The sequence below is a fragment of the Rissa tridactyla genome, chromosome 6, assembly GCF_028500815.1.
Source record: "Rissa tridactyla isolate bRisTri1 chromosome 6, bRisTri1.patW.cur.20221130, whole genome shotgun sequence".
Lineage (NCBI taxonomy): Eukaryota > Metazoa > Chordata > Aves > Charadriiformes > Laridae > Rissa > Rissa tridactyla.
Window position 1 is genome coordinate 1,200,888 of NC_071471.1, and position 21,190 is coordinate 1,222,077.

At 43.2% G+C, this 21,190-nt stretch overlaps 1 protein-coding gene across 1 annotated transcript; it reads left to right on the forward strand.

The window, feature by feature from the left end:
• The first annotated feature begins 5,434 nt into the window (after positions 1-5,434).
• FETUB (fetuin B) lies at positions 5,435-14,841 on the forward strand. The gene is made up of 7 exons (XM_054205200.1): positions 5,435-5,749; positions 9,471-9,581; positions 10,972-11,059; positions 11,601-11,767; positions 12,702-12,815; positions 13,720-13,809; positions 14,298-14,841. The coding sequence occupies exons 1-7, from the start codon at positions 5,501-5,503 to the stop codon at positions 14,712-14,714; spliced, it is 1,236 nt and encodes a 411-aa protein (XP_054061175.1). The 5' UTR covers positions 5,435-5,500; the 3' UTR covers positions 14,715-14,841.
• The last annotated feature ends 6,349 nt before the right edge of the window (positions 14,842-21,190 follow it).

A 21,190-nucleotide genomic window follows, 5' to 3' on the forward strand; every position in this document is an offset into this window, starting at 1 on the left:
TGCTTTGGTACCTTCTATCTGTATATATTTTCATTAGTTGTCAAGTATCTCCCTCACAGCATTATGAGTCATATTCTGGGCTCGATTTCAAAAACAGTAAGCTCCTGCACTTCTCATCAGCTTCACTGGGATGTGTGGGTGCTGAGCACTGCGGAAAATCAGGTCAGTCCTTTCTTTTGATCACACACCAATAACACTAAAGAAGTGGCAGGAAAAAAGGTATTTTTCCTTTCCACCTGTAGTGTTTCCTAGCATGTGCCTGCTTTGAATATCCACCAGAAGTACCTCAATATGTTTGGACATGGCATAAGAGCATCCATGTCTATGAAAAGAACAAAGAATCAGGACACATTCATTGATGCGTGGGCTGAAATCATCAATCCTTCCAGCCAAAGACGTGTGTATTCTCTGTCTTCCAGCAGATACCCAGGTGCAATACGATCATGGGTACTGCATGGCCTGTGTGCATACGCGGGAATACTAATTCAAGGGAAAAAAATGTACTGCAGACATGTATCTCTCATAACAGCACCCAGACAGTGATGGCAATTTAACATTGTCCTAGCAGTCAAATCTTCCCTGAATTTCTGACACGTTAGAGGCAAAATCAATTCTAGGTAGAGAAGTAATAAGGGACAGGGCCCAGAAGGATCTTTACTGCCAGCCAGCCTGGAATTCTGCAGGCCCGGGGGAGCAGTCTCAAAGACAGTCATGAATCTTTAACCAGGAACAGCACTTGCTACAAGATAATTACCATGCAGGCAGCAAAAGCTGCAGAACACGTGTCATTTCTGAACTGCTTCAATAACCTGTCCTGTTCTCCTAGTTACAACCTTCCAGCATTCAGTGAGCAACACAACCAACATTTGTTCTTTGTGACGGTGCAACAGGCTGCTGTACAGAAAGGTTCTGCTCTGCTGTGTCCATGGGGAAAGGAAAACCCGTATGCACTCGCACCAGTGCTTCAACTGGGTGCGCGGAGGGGAAGGAGAAATCAGCCCAGACTCTGTAAGCCAGTCTCAGGTGATGGCACAAACTGCCGACAAGCCCTCCCCGTGAAGGCAGCTCTCCCATTTCAAGAATACGCTGAGCTCCTGCTGGAAGTGCGTTGCAGGCGATTGCACAGGCTGCTGCGGTCAGCTGCTCAGTGATTTTTTGCTTCTCTGCAAAGCAGTGGCTCCAGTATGTCCTGCAGGCAGCCACTCATTTAAAACGTGCTAGTATTAAGCTGTGCACATTTCCTGAAGCGGTAAGGCGGGTGGTCCTCCCATCCCACCGCGTGAGACACAGTAGAGGATTTAATGAAATGGCCACTGTTATGGTCTGCATTACTATAGCATCAGACACATGAGACTGAGTTTTTAACTCGCCTGGAGCAATTAGTTTTCCTAGGATTTGTATTTTTAAAATTAGGAATCGCCTTAACCAAACCATACAAATTGTCTTGTGTGTAACGAAGTAGGCACTAAGTTATAGAAGAGACAGTGTTTTCCAGGCTTAGAAAATTCTCTATCTGATGGCAGAAACAGTATGTTTATAAAAGGGATGCCTGCCCATGGGGATCTCCAAGCTCCAAAAATGCTGCATTTTCTTGTTGCCTTTTCCAACCACCCAAGGCAAGGACATGCAGCAGGACATCTGCAGCCTCCACACGTCACAGATGTTCTCCTACACCTGGCCCAACTACTCCATTGTTTCCTAAAACAGGGAGCAAAAAAAAAAAAGATAAAAAAGCAGAATTGCTGTGTGCTGTCTTGTGATTCCAGTCAGTAACTGCACCTCAACTCGCACCTCAGCTTCTTTCTCCTTAACACTTGCCCTCTTCAGGACACATTTTGCCCTCTTCAGGACACATTTCCCATGACTGCTTTGAAGCATTTTGTCTCCCCCCAGTACGGCCCGTATTTATGCACGTGGACCTTAGTAACACAGTCAGTATTTAGTCATAGATTCCCTGGGCAGTGAGCGCTACGAAATGGCAATACATAAAATACAAACGCTTCATTCCCTGAAATGCAGCATGAACAGTTTGTCAGGTCTGCATCACTGGCTGACAATGTTTTTCAGCTTTTTCAGACCCTGTTTTGCTAAAGCATATGTACTTCATGTGCTGCTTTGGCTGGACATACTCAGATTTCCCAGCTGTGTCCATGTTTTGAGGTCAGCTACTTCAACGGAGAAATTTTTTCCTTCCCACTGGGAGGAAGAGCACAAAGAACAGAGTCAGGGATGTAACAATTCCCCATTATAAGAGGCACCGACACAGCCAGTACTAACTGGCACCCATCTCCATAGAAATGCCATGGACTGTAAGGATAAAGAAAATGAGTTATTATCCTTTAGCCGCAGGGGAAGCATTCCCAGGCACAAGGGACAATGTGAGCGAGCCTGCATTGCTGCTTCTGCTGTTCCTGTGCTATGGCTACAGCAGTGTTTCTCCACATTCACCCCCTGCACCCCTTCCCTCCGGGATACAGTCCGTACATTGTCCCTCACCCTGCGTTTGCAAAGCAGCTGGGGACACATGAGGTGGCTCAGTCCAGCAGCCACGTGCCCCTTCTCCTGCTTCTGAGTGTTCCACCCCTGCCACCAAGCAAGGTGTCCTTAGGAGGGTTTCAGCCCCGTGCTGCTGCAGGGCTTCCTGGCCGTGTGTATGATCCCACCCGGCTTTCTATGGACATTCCCTGGGCCGGGTTCTGCTGTCTCCCAGAGGAGCATGCTTTGAGCACTGCTGGGCTAAAGAGCTGAGATTCTTTATATCACCAGTAAAAATGTGACAAGATATAAAATTTTAAACCCCCCACATTTTACAGTACTATTAAATAGGGACAATTATGTCTTTCACTTGCGCTTTTTCTTCCTCACTCAGTACAGGGGCAACCCTCAAACCTAAAGGTACTCACTGTCATCCAGCAGAGAGCTGTGACCACAGAGACTCCCGTGACAGAAAATGAGGGCCAGAGAAATGGTTACCCGGCTCCTGGTATCCTTCAAGGTGAAATACTGCAGAATTACCCCTGAGTAGAAAACCAATGACTTTCACTGGGATCCTCCCCAAGTAACGGTTGTTGTCACTTTTCCAGATCTTCAGGATAAGAGCTATTAGTACAGCCATTCCCCCTTCTCCAGCGCGGGGTTCCTGACAGGTTAGCCACAAGGCACACCGCTGTCATTTCAAACTAAAGTTTCTGCAGGCAGAATTTTCCATGACCCTTTTTCATCTGTACTCAGCAAATCACTCGAGAATCAATAGTGACCACAGTGCAGTCTCTTGGCTGGCAAAGCAGCCTCCAAGTTCAGCAGCGAGGGTAAGTCAAAGGTACAAAGAAACCTGCGCAGCTCGGCGTGTGCTCTGGGATACTGCGGGGGCGCCGCCGGGGCAGTGAAGGGCTTCCCCCAGAGCCACAGTCTCCGGTCACATCAGGATTGTATTATTTATTGTTGTGGAAAAGGAATGAAAGCAGAGCACTGAGTAGTGCTAAAATAATTAAAATAGTGACATTGCTGGACCAATTCCTTTGCTCCTCAGGCCTATAGCCACAGGCTTATGATTCTCCTGTGGCTTCCTTCAATTTAAACTGGGGTAGGACGTGGCAGTGGTTAGAGAAGCCAAGGAGCTAAAAATTAAGCAGGTGAGAACCTTTTCCTTGAGCCAATTCTGACCAAATGATATAAAGGAGACAGTAACACTGAACAAGATAGAAAAGTAAGGTCCTAAATCATCCAGCCAAGAGACATTTAAGGGCTAAGTAACTGCAGTGCACGGAGAAGTCTGGACTAAATCTGGGAGAGCTATGCAAGGTGATGTGAACTGGCAAAGAAACAACGGGATGTACATTTTCCTTGATTCAAAGTACAAAAAGAATAATTTACAGGCTAAAAAAAGAGCAAGAGGTGACATAAGGAGGAATGCACCGGCTACAAGAAGTCAAACAAAGACATTTCACCCTCCAGTTTATGATACACGCTTTCTCTTGTTCACAAAGTTCTTTCTGTCAGATTCTGCCCTTCAGACCTTTGGCATCGAGACGAGCGTAGTCAGCGCCGGGTCCGTAACTTTCCTACAGGCCACCTTCCTCTCCCCTCCCCTCTCAGCATATAATTTCAGACGGTTCTTATTTCATCACTAAGTTTGGTTCTCAGGCAATAGAAACGCAGCAGCATGTTACAATTAGCGGTGGGGTCCACATGCAACTGTACCTGCCTCTAAACCCACAGGAATACAAAGCCAGACATTGCCAGGCGAGGACTGAAGCCAGGGCAGCCAAAAAGTTAAGATGGAAGGAGACAAAAGGAAGCAAGACTTGCTCTTTGGCATCAGCAGCAACATGTAACGATGGCAAGTTCACAGAGTACTTCGCACGACGTGGCAGTGAGAACAAAGTCAGAATCTGGGGGAAGATGGGATGAAACAGGAAATGTTCAGGGCTCAGGGAAATCAGAGTGGGGGGTCAATACTGGTAGGTGTCAATAAATTGAGAGTTTTAGGCAACAAAAGATGAGTGGGCTGGAGTGAAGGCATTGAGAGGGAACAAATCCCAAAATGGAGCCTTCCATAACCTAAGACCGTTTTGATCACCCTGGTTCACTTATTGTCTGTTTCCTCCAACCTCTTACAGCAGCTCATTTTGCACCATCCCATCACCAGAAGTGAAGTCTTTGGGGCGAGAACAAAACTTACCACATCTATGCTACTATATTCGTTTACGGTGAATGGTAAGTCCCAAATAAACACAATGGAAGTTTCTCCTTAAAAGCAGACACCCTGATGAAACCGTTCCTTCCTTACACTGCCTTGTTGTCATGTTATCTAAGAGTATTTAACGGCTTGAGCAGGCCATTTATCCACAGCCTTCTTGTCTGTACGTGAACTGCATTGCATTATCTATTGGCTTGGGCTAAGGTTCATCTGTAGGCACCCAACTGAGTAGAAATGCTCAAAGAATGAACCCAAACCAAGCTTTCTATCCCAATCAAACTGACTGCATATAACAGAGAGTCAGTATATTTTATTGCAGTTAGCATTTAACAAATAGAAAGTGTAAGATCAGTCAACCTTGTGGCCCTTACACAGTTCCTGTTCAAATTACTGAGACCTTTGTCATTGTCTTATTTGGGAGAAGAACTGGATCACTGACAGAACAGAGGTGGAGCCAGACCTGTCTGGCATATAGGTTTATTTAAGCAGTTCTGGTTTCTTAAGAAAGCAGCTTTGTGTGTATATTCTTGTCCCTTGCAATGAGGCCAGAGTTATAGGATCTGCCCAGTGAAGTCTGCACTGGAGATGTAAAGCCAGAAGGAGAAAGTGATCTCTGGTCTCAGAGGCAGCGATCACACTTTCATAAAACCTTGTAATCATTGACTTAGTGTTTGCTATTGCAGCAGTAGGTTTAAAGGTGATGGTCAGTATGTAATAAAATGGGGGTACGGGTTTATAAAGAGACACAGCTCCATTACAGAAGTCTGCTATTTCCCCACTCCATACTGCCTTACCATCCTGATGTGCCGCACTGGTTCTCTAAGCAGAATGGTTCTCCTCATTTCAGTGCTCTTTGGCATCCAGGTGCTGTGCCCCACGGCCACCTCTCTTCCTGCCAGAGAAGCATCGGCCGCGCTGCTCTCCCACCGCTGTGATGACACGGCAGCAGAGCAGGCTGCAGACCTGGCTCTCCGGCAGATCAATGCCCACCGAAAAGAGGGCTACGTGTTCAGGCTCTACCGGATTTTCAGTGTGCGAGAACATCCTCAGGTAAGTTACCTGCTCGGTCTGTATCTGCTTCTCCCACAGAGAGCCCTGTGCCTATCACTAGTCCTTAGCAATATCCATTTGAACTAAGAAATATTTCAAAAGGGAAATGTAAAAAGTTCCATTCACAGGACTCCAGAGGCCACGTCAACTTTACGCACAGATGACTAGAAACGGTTTCATCACCACTGTGGGCAATTAGAGAGCAAATTTCAGTCACGATTCTCTGCTGCCTGCCCCTGGAATAGCTCCAGGCATCAGTTCAAATTTCGTATGAAACACCACTACTCTGATTTAATTTCATTTTACACCTTCCTCCCACCGCCTTGAGCAGTTGGAGTGCAAAGGCTATTAAGTCATCGTGCGTTTTGCACACAAGATGTAAGCACTAACAGGTGTAAACATGTCCAGCCTGGGACCAGGGAATTCCTTCACAGCCCTCGAAATGATGACTCATTCTCCGGAAGAAATCTGAAACCAGTTCAAGTGCAAAAATTACACTGGAAATACCTATGGAATATCACTCTCATATCCTCAAGTATCTTATTTCTCTCCGGGTGCTTAATTTATTACTATTTTGTGTTACGATAGCTGAATCTACTGGCACTAGCCACTGAGAACCTGAAACGAGTGCCCAAGGCCCACAACACCTACGGCCCTGTGGAAGCACGCTATTAACATTCCCTGCCACGCTTGCTCACTTCCCACAATCTGACCTGCAAGGATGAGCTCTCAATCCTTAAAGAAAATCAGGCTCATTGCCAGAAGTGTAAAGATCTGTACTGGCAAGGACATGACACTGCTTCCTGCTGCCCTCCCACGGACATCCTTTCTGCAGACAGGCTGTGGCCTCCAGCAAGCTGAGCTCTCGCGGCTGAGGATGCACACGGTGCTGTGCTTTGCACGACGTTCTCTATAGTGCTTTGCTCCGGTGATAGAATATGCCCACTAGGCATCAGCCACCACGCATCGGACTGGATCCGTGTTGTGGTTTAACCCCAGCCAGCAGCTAGGACCACACAGCCACTCACTCGCTCCCCCAGTTGCGATGGGAAGAGAATCAGAAGAGTAAATAAAAAAAAATTATTATTTTTTTAATTAGTCTGCAGTCCTTCCTCCCATTTTTTTAACCAATACTCAGGATAAAAACATTTTCAAAGTTACTTCAAATTGAAATCTGCCCTTAAGCAACCTGTGGTTCAGTTTTGCTCTAATTGAAACTAATGAGCCATCTGCCGTTAACTCCTATGTAAGTAGGACAGAGCCTTTCTTTCACACAAGATACTCATGCTTAACTTCACTGACAGGCACTTAACCAAATTTACAAAACATGCCAAAATATTTCATTTCTTTCCCTTGTAGCAGGTGACCCTGCCACAAAGGCGCTGCTGCCACTTCTCTGCTGGCTCCCCGGCCACCGCAGCGGCAATCCCCGCGCCAGCAGCGCTGAGCACGGCATCTTTGTGGCCATGCAGAAAAGCTAGAAGTTTCTATTCAATACTAAGCAGATACCAAAAGGCCTTTGCATAACGGTCTTTTAATGAAAATTAAAATAAGGATGATCAAACCTTCAGAGAACTGCTGAGCTCTGAATAAACCCCAAATTATCCTTTCCCCAGTGGAGGATGATACATACAGAAGCAGGTAGACAAAAGGATGTGTAGATTTTATAATAACCCCATCTGCCTATTAGAGCTGGTATTATACAAGAGAGCCACAGGCACCAGGAAAAACAGTTTGGTCCACCCTGCTTGCGTTTAGTATTTCCAAGATCACAGAGCTTTACAATCAGTCTTCGTGATTCAGCTGAGTAAACTCATCTAGCATCAAACACATTTGATTATAGAACATTTCTTTAATGAGATATGTGTGTGCTTTTGCCTCCAGAATACCTGAACAACCAGCTTGAAAGCTCAAGTCACCAGTCCTAACTTTAGGACTCCTTAAAGATACATATTTCTCGGCTATTACTTCTTTGTGCAAGAGAGTCTTAGCGATGCTTTTTTTCTCATAGAGGATATATTTAAAGTTACAAGCTTGTACCAAATGCTGCACTACTCAAAAAACACATTTTCAGCAAATGGCAATTACTCTTTGACCAGTCTTAGTTTCTGTTCACTGATTTAACCTATATTAGCTACCATATGAAGGAGACATACCATCATGATATTTAGGTACCTTGTAGGCAGAGAGATCTGCGCAGCCAGGTGTGGGGATACTGCCACGTGGCACAGTGCCGCTGCACCTCAGCTTCACGCTATCAAAATAGCTTTTGATCTTCCCACGACCTTCAAAACACCACTTACAATCAAACCTCAGGATTAGTGCAGGCAAACCCTGAGAGCTCAGTGCGAGGCCCTATCAGATTATTTCATAGAACACTTAGGGAAACAAGGGGATATGAAAATATAAAAAATGGTATATAGCATGGTAAGTTGCTTATGCAACATGCATAAGCGTGATAAGAATATAACTTAGAGACAAAGCTAACAAAACAATTTACTCATTCTTTATGTTTATTTTCTATTTATTTTGCTCTTCCATATTTAAAGGGTTTAGTATTACAAGTATGTACGGTAGAACTCACACAAAATCACCACCCAGACTCTTGCCAGAGATGTCTATACTGTGTGACCAGAATAGTTTGTATCACTTGGTCTCCTCAGAACTCAAGAACAGATACCTCTTAGTGTATTTTCAGGCAGTATTAAAACAAAATCAAAAAACAGTAAACCCAGCAGTACTCCAGCCTTTTGATGCCCTATTGAGTGGTCTTTAGTCACTGTTACACAGAAATCAAAGCCGAAGCCAAAATTGAACAGATAGTGGCCCCAGACTTCTACAGGGCTCTTGCCCCATAAAGCACTTTCTCCATAAGCCAGTGAGATCAACCAGAAACGAATGAAAACTGCTCTCATTCAGCTTTGGGTTTTCTCCCTCTTCAGCAAAGACATAATCTCAGTCTAAACATGCAGCTAACACGCGCACCTAAGTTCTTTAGGATGTAGAAATGACCAAAAAGCCCAAAAGCTGAGCCCTGGCTGCTTTGTGCGCCTCTGCTGTGCAAACTGAACAAAGGTGCTGGGCCAAAGCACGGGCTCAGAACTCAAGCGCTGCACTGAACGTGAAGCGAGTGGGAGGCATCCATGTAGATACGCAGGGTCTCTCCTAGCACTTTCTGCTATCTCAGAGAATATTTCAGTTGTCTGCACCAACGCAGTCATTGCCTCTTTACGGCAAGTGCAAAGCATCCATACTTGAAGAAGACACTACTCTAAGAAATAAGATATTTCTGTTTCTAATGCCTACTGGGAATGTTCAGTGTTAACAGTTTTTTATTTTTTGTGGTATTTATTGTCCCATTCTTATTGAAGGCAAAATAACCTACCTTTCATATCTAATCATAAAATGCAGCTGACGATGGAAACACCACCGTGTTTAATCCTTATTCGCAGGTTCTGGTTGGTACCAGAATCAGAAGGATAAAACTAACTCTAAAAGGCTGTTCTTTAATTAAAGCTGACTAGACGCGTGACCAGCCTGTTCCAACAGGGCCTGAATCCCACCTGATTTGCCACCATCGAGAATCTGCCCCACAGAACGTTCAGTTTTCAGGATATCCATGTGTCCTACCTGGGTATTTTGTGTTTCTCCATCTCTCCCTTTTATGTGTCCCTACTTTGTTCTACATGAAACTGGGATGTGACCCTTTGTTTGCTTTCAGGAGATCACTGGTTCTGTCTTCTATCTCGTCTTGGATGTAGTAGACACCGAATGCCATGTACTCAGCAAAAGGTTGTGGAAGGACTGTGCAGCCAGATCTGCTCATACAACTGTAAGGATTTTGTTTTCTTATTAACCGCAAGTGTGATGAGTTACTCGGGTACTACTGATGACAGCAAAATCCCTACGCATGCATTTGTAGTAGGCAGCAGAGCTTAGAAGAAATCAAAACTCATTTTTTAAGGTCTACAGTTTTCCTCTGTACTTTCTAGTCAGTTTATAGACTGGTAAGATTTATTTTAAAAAATTAAAATGAAATGAAAGTTTTTGACCAGAGCTAATAAACAGACACAACTATATAGCCATGCTAGGACACTCTTCAGAATAAATGGTTTATTTTTTATGACAACCCTGTAAGAGTTTATTTTAAAGACAGCGTGTCAAGAAGAGAATAAAAGAAACTCACTTTTATATAACATGTGAATTTTGGTTTAGCTTAATTCCACTTCAATTCTGACAACTTTGCAAAAATTCTATGGAAAGAAGAGAAAAAAGAAAGCTCAGCAAGATAAGCTGCAAAGACAGAAAGTGATCTAAGAGTGCTGCTACAGGTGACCAAAATGATTCTGAACAAGTGAGAAAAACCCTTATAAAATGAAGAATGACGAGAAAGAAGCTTCATGTGAAAAAAAAAAGAATTTATGATTAAATTGCCCTGGGCTACTTCTTAGGTCAATCAGTTTTCATTTTCAAGTGAAAAACTGGAAAAAATAAAAAGAATTCTGCTCCCTGTCCCTTACAGCGCTTTCAGCAGGAAAAGGGTGCAGAGCATATATGGTCGCTATGGCTTCTGTGAAGTCCAGAAACGTATGTCCTAGAGGCCTTGGTCACACATGTGGCAATATTTAAAAAGCACTCAGAGAACATACATTCAACTTTTAAACATAAAGGCACAATGGATATTAATAGGCCAGTATTTTTTTCTGCTATGAAGTCAGAGTTTCTTTGTGTGCACAGGTGATCTTACTGTGCCACAAAACTCGTTTAGGGTCTTTCCTACCGCTCTCCTTCCTTCCTATGGACGTGGGGAGCAGGGGAAGGGGGAGGCCGGGTGAATGGATCCAGATGTCACGCTGAGCTCCAGGTTTAAGCTCTCTGGGCTCCAGACACGGACCCAGCTCCTGCTGTGGGGCCTGGAAGGGAAAGTGCTCTGTGACCCTGGGGCGCTTCTCAGCTGCCAACGAGTGGCCTTGTGCAGGCCATCCCGCAGACAAGCACTGCGCCTCTACAGCTCGGGCTTACACCAGGGAAGATCTGGCCCGTTCTTTCTAAAGCAGTTACTTAGAAACGTACTGCATTGCCATTTGAGTGTTAACACAACTTTTGTCTTGAAAAGAAATTCCTGACTGCAAGGAGAAAACGAATCACTCACTGTCTAGGTACTAGGTGATCAGTGCAAAGGGTGCGATATTAATTGTTTCTAAATGTTTATATTGTTTTAGGTTTATGGTCAATGCAAAGCAATTATCTACATTAATCGGGCAAGAAATATTGCTCATCTGAATACTTATGAGTGCACTTTACAACGAGGTATGTCTTTATTTAACACATTCACTTTAAAAGAGGACTGGAAAAACATTCTTTGCCACATAGCAGTACTTTAAATTTTAATTGCAATTATGGCACCACAGTGTCTCCATTAGCTTTCAGCTGCCCTAATTCTCTCAAGTCAGTGATCATAAGGCCAGTGCGGTCCTGCAGCTCAAAGCGGTGCAGTAATAACTGGTTCATCTCTGAGAAACCCAGCAGAGCCTCCCTATGTGCTTCTACCCTCTGGTCCAAAAAGCATTTTTATGGGTTTGTGAAAGGCAAGTAAAACCAGCAAGATCGCTGTCAGTAGGCTGAGCTTTTTCCTGCAGTGTCTCTGCCTCCACTGCAATATTTTTATGGGTCTGCAAATTCATAAGGATTCAAAATCGTTGAGTGAATCAAACCACATATTGTTACTCCAGGGGACTGGAGGACAAGACAGTAGGGTTGGGGGCTTACAGGCATTTACAGTGACCTACACTGACAACATGCTCTTATGGCTCTGCTTTCTCTAATGATATTCTTTTGTTTGATTAAAAAGTTCCACCCAGATATATTTGGAGAGTATGTCCTGACTGCCCGGTTGATGACTGTCCAACTGAGCCCAAATATTTGGAGGCTGCTGTTCAAAGTCTTGCAAAGTTCAATGAAGAGAGTGAACAAACTCATTATTTCTCTGTCCTCAATGTCACAAGAGCTTCAATGCAGGTAAGCCAAGGCTCATCTGACTTGCTTTAGCCCTCAAGGAGTACAGATCCACCTGTTGTATGATTTGGTATGTCTTACAGATTGTTTAGAATTTGTATCTGTATAGTGTAGAGAATACTTCTATGCAGAGTTCTCCTGGGCAATGAGGATGTGCCTTAATCCAAGACTTTGACTCCATTTATTGCAAAAAGAAGGGCTTTACGCAAAACTGAAGACACAGATTTGCATTCCAAAGTTTAGGAAAGATTCACTGTGAGCTCTTTCTTCTACCAGCACCATGAATTAGTGACTCCCTAATAGAAAGTATTTAATAAAGCACAGCCATCCCTTCCAAAACGTACCTGTAATTCACTGAATGAGTTTAAACACAGTTTAAAACTAATTTTAGACTAACAGAGAGTTAATGATCTGGCTAACTCCTGGTTGTTTACCACAGCAATATCCAATCTCTCTGAAATTCATTATGTATAGATAACAAGGCGGTTTTCACTCTCTGCCTCAAGTTGTTAGATATTACTACAATACAGTATTTATTCGCTCCCATTTTCCAACCCTGAGGTACTTGCATTTCAGAAACAGAAAAAGTGATCCTGTTCATTAAAGCAGCCAAAAATGACCAATAAGGCACTGAAGAGGGTCTTTGGATATGTAGTTCTATATGGATGCTAATTTATTACAAAACCAAAACTCATTTCAACTATAGTTAATCCATGCATTAATAACATTGTGCATATATGAGAAGTAAAATATAACCAGGCAATAAAGCAGTACTGGCAAAAAATCATTCTCCTGTAACACAACTAACAGTAATGTCCCAAGTATAACCTGCTCCCTCCACACTTAGCAGGAGTTTTACATCTTTTCAAGGTCTGTAGGATTCTTCCTTCTTCCTGACATGCACAAGGTCTAATTTCCACTGGTCTCTCATTAACAGTGGGTTGTTGGTCCTGCATATTTTGTTGAGTTTTTAATTCAAGAGACATCCTGCTCCAAAAGTGACGCTATTGCTGACATCTCCAAGTGCAAGCCACTTTCATCAGAACTAGCTGTAAGTACTTTTCCTTGTGTAAACACCTATTTTTCAGATACTATGATTCCTCGGGGAATACTTAGCCTATCCCTTTGGTTCTTTGCAGACAAGAATCAAAGCCCACAGGCATATTTTTATGGATTGCAGCTCTACACTGTCTTGTAACTGTAAAAACTGCTTTAGAATAGAGAAAACATTTCTGTAAAAGTTCTGAATTTTTACCTAGCCATGAATAAAGAAAATGGAAAAAAATACCATTCAGAAAAAGGCGGGGTAGCCACCGCCTTACAAAACGGAATCATTCTTAGGGATTTCTTCCAAGCAAACCAACATAGACAATAAATCACAATGCATAAAGAGTATATTCATACCACAATCAGGTCAGCTAAGGAAAACATTTAGGAACTAAGGACAAATTATAAGAGAAACTGAAAGACTAAACAGGCATGCTTCCAAGAGATAACATTTCCAGCCCCATCTTAACCGAGATCCCAGCCGTGTTACCTACAGCCCAGTAAAACCACAACTATTAGAAACACTATTTTTTCACGGTTTCTTTTACTAGTATGGTGTGAAATTGGTTTTGTCTGAAAAATGATATTATGTTCTATTACACAATTTGCCTGCATGGGGATATTCCGTTGCAGCGGAAGTGTGCTGTTGTAGTTGGGCCTTAAGTGGCCAGCTTACTTTTGCTACCCTGTGACCTAACCCTCCTTTGCAAACACAAAGCCTTTTTCAAAATGCTGCCTGCCTCTGTAAGCTTGCCAATCCCAAAATAAAAGTTTGCCCAAGCTGCTTATCCCTGCAAATACTTGTAGAAGATATAACTATTCAGCCTTTCATAATCACTTATTTTACAAGACAGGAGCTCAGTATCAGTGCTACAATGTGAAAAAACGCTTGCATTTTCTTCTTCCAGCAAACAGGTTTCTGCAAAGGCTCTGTGGTAAAGAGTGACTTGGAACACAAACAGTTTGTCACAATATCCTGTGAAATCTACAGTCCGCAGGTATTTCTTAATCTAATCTTAATATTGCAAGAGTAATACTTCTTTACAAAACAGGAACTGAACTCTTGAAAGCCCAGCCATTTTTAAGGTTTCTTATTCACAAAGATATGGGCTCCAAGAAAGCGATAAAGCCAAATCAGGAAGAAATCTCTCTCGTGATAAAACAGACTGTTGTTAGGTGGATAAAAAGGCAATAGAGTAAGTATAGAGTCAATCATATCAAATGTGTTCAGAGTGCTCTACAAAGAAATTGTAAATAACGAAGGGAATGCAAAGAGCAATAACTGTGGTGTTACCCAAGTTTCATGCGTCCGTCTCCACTGGCACAAGAAGTAGTTCAATCTGCCTGTCCTTTGAGCTTCTGTTCTGCACCTGGTCTTTGCAGACTGGAATTGCAGGAGATCCTTCGTGTGAAGGGTGACCTTCTTCATATCTGAAAGAATTTGGAGTAGTTTCAATACAACTAATGCTTACTGCCTGTTATTTAGGATCCTGCCACTGAAGAGGGGCAACAGCAAGCTGATCAGACACCTGGAACATCCAGCCACGATCACCAAGCTTTCCCTTCTGAAACCAGTCCTTTCTCCCCACACCTAGAAAAAACAGTGGGCTGGGTTAAAATTCTACCCCCTTCAACTGAGGACAACTCTTTCCAAAACCTAGCAGAAGGCCAAAATGAACATGAAGATGGAAAGCCAGTTCCACCTGAGGCTGTAGGACCTACACCCAGTCTTGATGGAGAAAAGACTCAAGTAGACAAACCAGACTTGACCAAACCAGTCACTGGACCAGTTATTCTCCCTTTTCCTGAAGAACTTTCTCTATCAGACTCATGCCCAGGAGAAGCGAAGGAGGAAAATTCCATCATCCAGCCTTTGCTGCCTAAAAAGCCTACCAAAGTCTAGCCAGCATCCAATCACCTCAACTACCTGCAAGAAAATAACGGCCACAATGGCAACTTGGTCTTTCAAATTGTGTAACGTCTTTAAATAAATATATTGCTTATTACAGTCCTCATCTTTGGAGTCCTCAATTTTAAGAAAGCACAAGACTAGATTAGAAAAAGAAATTTAACTAGGACATTTTCCAACAAAAGATTTTGGCTTTTAATTCTCAAATTCCTCCCATCAGTAAGAGCACAAAGGAAAGGTAACTGTGGACGGTAAAAGAACTTGCCGGTCTGGATCAACGGCCAGGCACAGGCACAGCCGCGATGCAGCAGGAGCTGTAGCTCAGGCAGGGGTCACAAAGCAGCTCTGTGGGAAGGGGGGGTCGGGTTGGCCCTGGCCGTGCCACCCCCGCAGAGCCTGTCCCCAGGGTCCCCGAGGGGAAGGGGAGCAGCCCAGGTGTGCTGCACCGAGCCGGCCCTGAGCCCCGGCCAGGCCTCCAGGAGAGGGGTTGCTTCAGGGCCCTTGTGGAGCCACCACCGCGGTAACGCTGTGTGCATGGGCAAGAGGAATCATAGAATCATAGAATTGCTGAGGTTGGAAGGGACCTTTAAGATCATCGAGTCCAACCATTAACCTACCCTGACAAAAACCACTTCTAAACCATGTCCCTAAGTGCCCCATCTACCCTTTTTTTAAACACCTCCAGGGACGGCGAATCCACCACCTCCCTGGGCAGCCTATTCCAATGTTTAATAACCCTTTCAGTGAAAAAATGTTTCCTAATATCCAATCTAAACCTCCCCTGACGTAACTTGAACCCGTTTCCTCTCGTCCTATCACTTGTCACCAGGGAGAAGAGGTCAGCCCCCATCTCTCTACAACCTCCTTTCAGGTAGTTGTAGAGGGTGATAAGGGTGATATGGTCTCCCCTCAGCCTCCTCTTGTCCAAGCTAAACAACCCCAGCTCCCTCAGTTGTTCTTCATAAGGTTTGTCCTCCAGACCCCTCACCAGCTTTGTAGCCCTTCTCTGGACACGCTCCAACACCTCCATGTCCCTCTTGTAGCGAGGGGCCCAAAACTGAACGCAGTACGCGAGGTGGGGCCTCACCAGTGCCGAGTACAGGGCGATGATCACTTCCCTAGTCCGGCTCACCACACTATTCCTGATACAGGCTAGGATGCTGTTGGCCTTCTTGGCCACCTGGGCACACTGCTGGCTCATATTCAGCTGGCTGTCCACCAACACCCCCAGGTCCTTTTCTGACGGGCTGCAGCACTGTTTAGCACTAAAAGCCAGTGGGGTTTTATTGTTTCATGGGTTAACTTCTTAATTATAATAGGATGAGCTTTGCCTATTTTTTTATTTCCTGTGGAAGATCTCAACAAAGATTTTTTTTTTCTCTAATGCTTTATACTTTATACTCACTTAAAGAAAATGGAAACGTGCGAAAGCTCTGCACATTACTCTGGCTGATGGAGAATCAAGACCAGGCTGTTCAGATTCTTGTGCTTTACTGACCCTGCTGTGCAGGAAAAATGATGATTTACAAAATCAGCCTAATTCTTTCTTGAGATAGGTCATATTAACTGCCTTATCATAAAAACCACAGGGACACTCCACAGCCTGTAGCTAAGAAAAATCAATTTCACTAAAGCCAGACATAGCAACTGTACTGCCAATAACAAATATAAATAAATGAGAAGACAAGAAGAAGAAAAAGAGTGAACATCAGAAAGAAATGTCATTTGTGACCAGGAGTACACTGATATTTGCAATAATTGCGGGGCTCGTATGAGGCAACAGAGCCTTTCTCTAGTTGCCACCAGATCTGTAAAATCATTTGTTCTAAACAAAATCAATACAATATTATTGTTTCTGAAGCTTTTATGCTGCTGAATCATCCCTAGAGATGCTGGATAATTCCTCCACTCACAGAGGCTTTCAACAAAAAATTATGGTTTTGTTAAAGTATTCTGGCATTACACAATTTGATTAAAATGTAATATTTTATTACTATAAATAAAATATAAATAAAAGTATTAATTTATTTTGAGTGGAGACAAAATAATATTTAAATATTGTATGGAGTTATGTTCACAACAAATATGTCTGTGTCTTCAGTTTGCAAAACTCTTAAAAACATAAATTTTATATAAAGGAGTAATTTAATTGCTTCAAAGATTAAAATAATCCAAAAAGTGATGTGTGAAACACATCGGCTGAGCCAAAAAGAATTCCATTTCAATCCCACATCATGAGAAATTTCAACATATTTTGGTTTCATTCATTTCCGAGTAGGAAACAATTCAAAATCAGGTAGTTCTCCAAAAATCAGAAAATTCAAATTCTATCCAATTCTTACAGCAGTATGAGCTCTCGGCTGTGCCAGCATTCCCCTTCTTATCAAGTCATCAGATGACAGCAGCTTGTTTTTCCCTCGGGAAGTCTCACCTTTGCCAGCTTGGGTTTGCCAAAGCCATCAGCGTGTTCTGCCTTCCCGCACAGGCACTGCCAACTTGCCACATGCCAAAGCCGAGGACAGCAGGCGTCACTCCGTGTCCTCACAGAGCACCGCTGGCTTCAGGGAGTCAGAGGACAAGAGCACTGGGGCAACAGCCTGTCACATCCTCAGTCATTTTCAAAATGCTTTTTTTGCCCCTCTTCTCAGTTAATCCCCGTACTTCTCACTTCTATTTTATAATGCAGTCTATTTTATTAACCATTTGCGTATTGATTCTAATCTCACGGTGGCTCCATCAGTTTAAGGATACTACTAAGATTTATATCAACATATGTGACTGGATTCTTCCCCAAAAGGAGCACTGGGAAGAAATGATCTTCATTGACCACTAGCTGCAGCCAAGACTACCCCGCTTCAGTCACCTCTCTTTCTTGACTACAGCTGCTTACAGCAGTAAACTGAACAGAGACAGCATCAAGTGAAGACAAACGAGTGGAGTTGGTGGGAACATATGCAGGGAAGTTAGAGTGAACATCTGAAAGGCTGGACCCACAGTTCTGAATGTTCAGTTTGGGATATTTTTTAGCCTGTTCCCCAGACAAGGCTCAGAAATCATATTTGAATCAATAGTTTCTCTAGCTTGGATCTGAGATTTGGGTTCAAAGGCTTCTATGATTTAAAAATAAATACTAGAAGGGTGTTTATCTAAGTGATAACTGTATCTGCAGTGCAGATCAGCAAGCATCAGCAGTCAGTGCAGATTCATGGGCATTTTATTTGCTGTGGCCACTCCAGGACAGCAATTCCTGTGCCCAGCTTCCAGTGTCACCTAGGCCACCACCAATGTTTACCATAATTGAGGCCTGGTACTAACGTCCAAGACTAATGCTTGAACTACAGGTAGGAGGCTGAAGATATATAGTTTCTGTGTTTCCTTTGTCCTCAGGACATACTGGGATACTGCTGCACTCCCAGGTGGCATCGATATGATTAACAGCTGGTATCGTTTAGTCATCACTGCTGCAAATCCTGCTGCTGATTCAGCAGATTTATGCCAATCTGTGAGTGGGCCAGCACTGCGGCTTTCTCCCTCCAATATGCCCACATGGACAGATAAGGGCACAGGACACATCTGGTCTCCGCACATTTACTCTAAGTGACAGCATGATCAGACAGGACTGCAGCAAATCCTCAAAAACCACGGCCAGAGAATGCCGAACCTCTCCACCTTCTGGCCCGCTCTCTCACCTTCTAGCCAGAGCAAACCAGCCGAGAGTACTGCAGCCCCGTCCCTTCAGCCGCAGCCCAGATACTCTCTTCTCTCCCAGGACTGTGAACTCTTCAGCGCAGCTTCTCCTCGCCCTGCAGCAAACAGCCAGGTGCACACAGAGCCCTCCGGCCAGGCCCTGGAGAGGAGAATTGGGTGGATTTTAGCAGACAATTCACAATTCACTTTTCAGTTTTGTTTCACAGTTTTTCAGCACTTACCAATCTTATGATATTCTATCATCTATTATTAAATTGCTATCTGGGCAATGTCCAGCTAAAAGCTGGTGTGATGTCTATTTGAGCAACCATTCCAGTTTCACGTGGACAATGTTTTTTCTTCAGGCACAGATAACCACTGGTCATCACCTCCAGGACTGCTGATGCTTTAGCCAGATATTATCAAGCCTTTATCTCTGATTACAGGTGAGGCATCATGAACGCAAAAAACAGGGGCAGCAACGTTCAAAGGGTACAGAGTAAGATATGATGGCTTATTTATGCATCCATTGGCTATGAATTTGTTTAGATTTTTCAGCTACCGTTCTCCTACACTCATCCTTGGCCAATCAAAAAGATTTAAAAAAGCAAGGCCCAGGCACCAAATGTCTCAAGATGGGTTTAAAAATAAAGGGGTTTTATAAAATAATTTAATTACAAATTCTATTTCTCAGGTTCTCTATTTCAGAACCTGTCCATTGTACACACTTCACGGTTAAACATTGTCTTCTGCATCTCTGAGACTATACGTGTTAAGCAGCTGTATTCAGAATATACATATATTATTTTGATTGCAAAGGTAGATTTTAAAGACCTCCCACTAGATATAATCATAAATACTATATAATCACAACAGTTGCCACACTTCCCTTAACCTACTACAACTTATACGCATGAGTTAAAGCTTAAAATTTAAGAACAGTATAATGCCACAAGCCCTGAAAAAGCCAAATCCATTGGAACTTCCTCTGACCCCATTCTTAACATCAAATTCTTCACCCCACCTTTTCCGCAGCCTCTCAAGCCCCTCAGCAAACAGGTCAGTCTTGCAACGTATCCTTAAGGTCATCAACTTACAATTAGAGTGTTTTTTTCTAGAAAACCACTTGCAGCCAAAGCCACTGAGGACAAGACAAGGAATACTGACACCCTTTTTATTCCCTGTATTAGTTCTCGAGGCCTCCTCAGCAACGAGACTTTTGTAACTGCATTGTCAGCCTGCTCTCTTGACAGTTTGTCTCCTCCAAGCAGCTTTTGAACTTAAGGTCTGTTTGAACGAAATTCAATTGACAAGGTGATGAAGCTTCTAAAAGTTTGATAAAAAGCTGGTGACTGGTAAAGAAAAATAAGCTGCAGGCGGGAAGGGGAAGCGTCTGCTCTGGAGACTGTTAGGGAGACCCAAGCAAATTTGTATGACGTTGCATTTGCATTAGAGGGCACCCTGTTTATACCCAGCAGATAACAATGAGACATGAATGAAGACATGACATATTTTTCCATCATATTTGGGGGCATTTCTGTTAAATGCGAAGCTACTCCAAAAACTGCAAAAGTTTGGGTTTTTTTTGCATCAAGGTGTGAAATCAGGCCCACCCTGATCTGAAGGTATGAGGCATCACAGACTAAAAAAAATGTCAATAGAAGCTAGCAAAGAATTCTCCTATAAGCAACTGGAGCCACACGGGCTCCACGAGGGAGAGGGTGCTGCCGGATGCAGAACTGCCTGGGCTGCGGGATTCCATAACCCCAGCCTGAGCGAAGCGCTGCTGCAGAAGGCAGAGAGCAGGTGGCTGGCCCAGCCACTGTCCTCCCGAGAAACCAGAGACATCTCTGAACACTTATGGCTACACTTTAGGAAAGGAGTAATTGGTTATTGAATATTGTCTCCTCTATTTGTCAGCTCCCTTTTTCTCCCCCCCCTAGAATAAAGTTCCATTTATCAAGCATTTGATACCCTGTTTTTCAAGTGGGGAAGATAAGCCTTTTTTTGGCATGTTCTCTCAGATTTCTGGAGAGAGGTTTAAGATGGATGTTTATTACCAGTTCTTTAAAGTTTGAATATGGATCACCTCTTACTGTAGCAAGTCAAGCCTTGGTAAAAGCCATAGAGACAAACAAGCTTTTGACAAGCTAGTCAAGAGAAATGCCATCTTCGGTTAAATATTCCTGTTCCTGCCAGCTATCTGTTTGTAGAAATAGCTTCATTAAAACAAAACACAAAACTGACAAGCAATAAATATAAAAACAAAATAAGTATTAAAAAAGATATCTAACTGGATGAGGAATGACAAAAATACATTATACTGACTCAAGAACAACCAATATTTAATTAACTGTGCTTGGAGTGCTTGTCCCTGCTGTACTTTAATAACAGAGTCCAGCCTTTCTTTTCCAAAGAAATCAAGTGCAAAACTCTCTACAGTGGGAACGGAATCTTACTTTTACTTCTACAGTCAATTTTGCAGGAATTGTACATTTTCTACTGTTTATTCATAGTGTTTCTATTTCATACATAAAAAGTACATAAGCCACTGTCAAGGAAAATGATCCGTGTCACAATGAACAGCACAGAACAAAAGGAGAAAAAAAGAACAATCTGCAAACAATAGACGACTAAGGGAATTATGTTATAAATTAGGTAACCTGATGCCTTTCTTCAATTTGACTGCCCATTTGAAAAATTAAACAGTATCGTAAGTAATGAATGGGGGTGCGATTTGGAACACAGCAATGATGTGAATATTATTTCTAACTGATGAGATG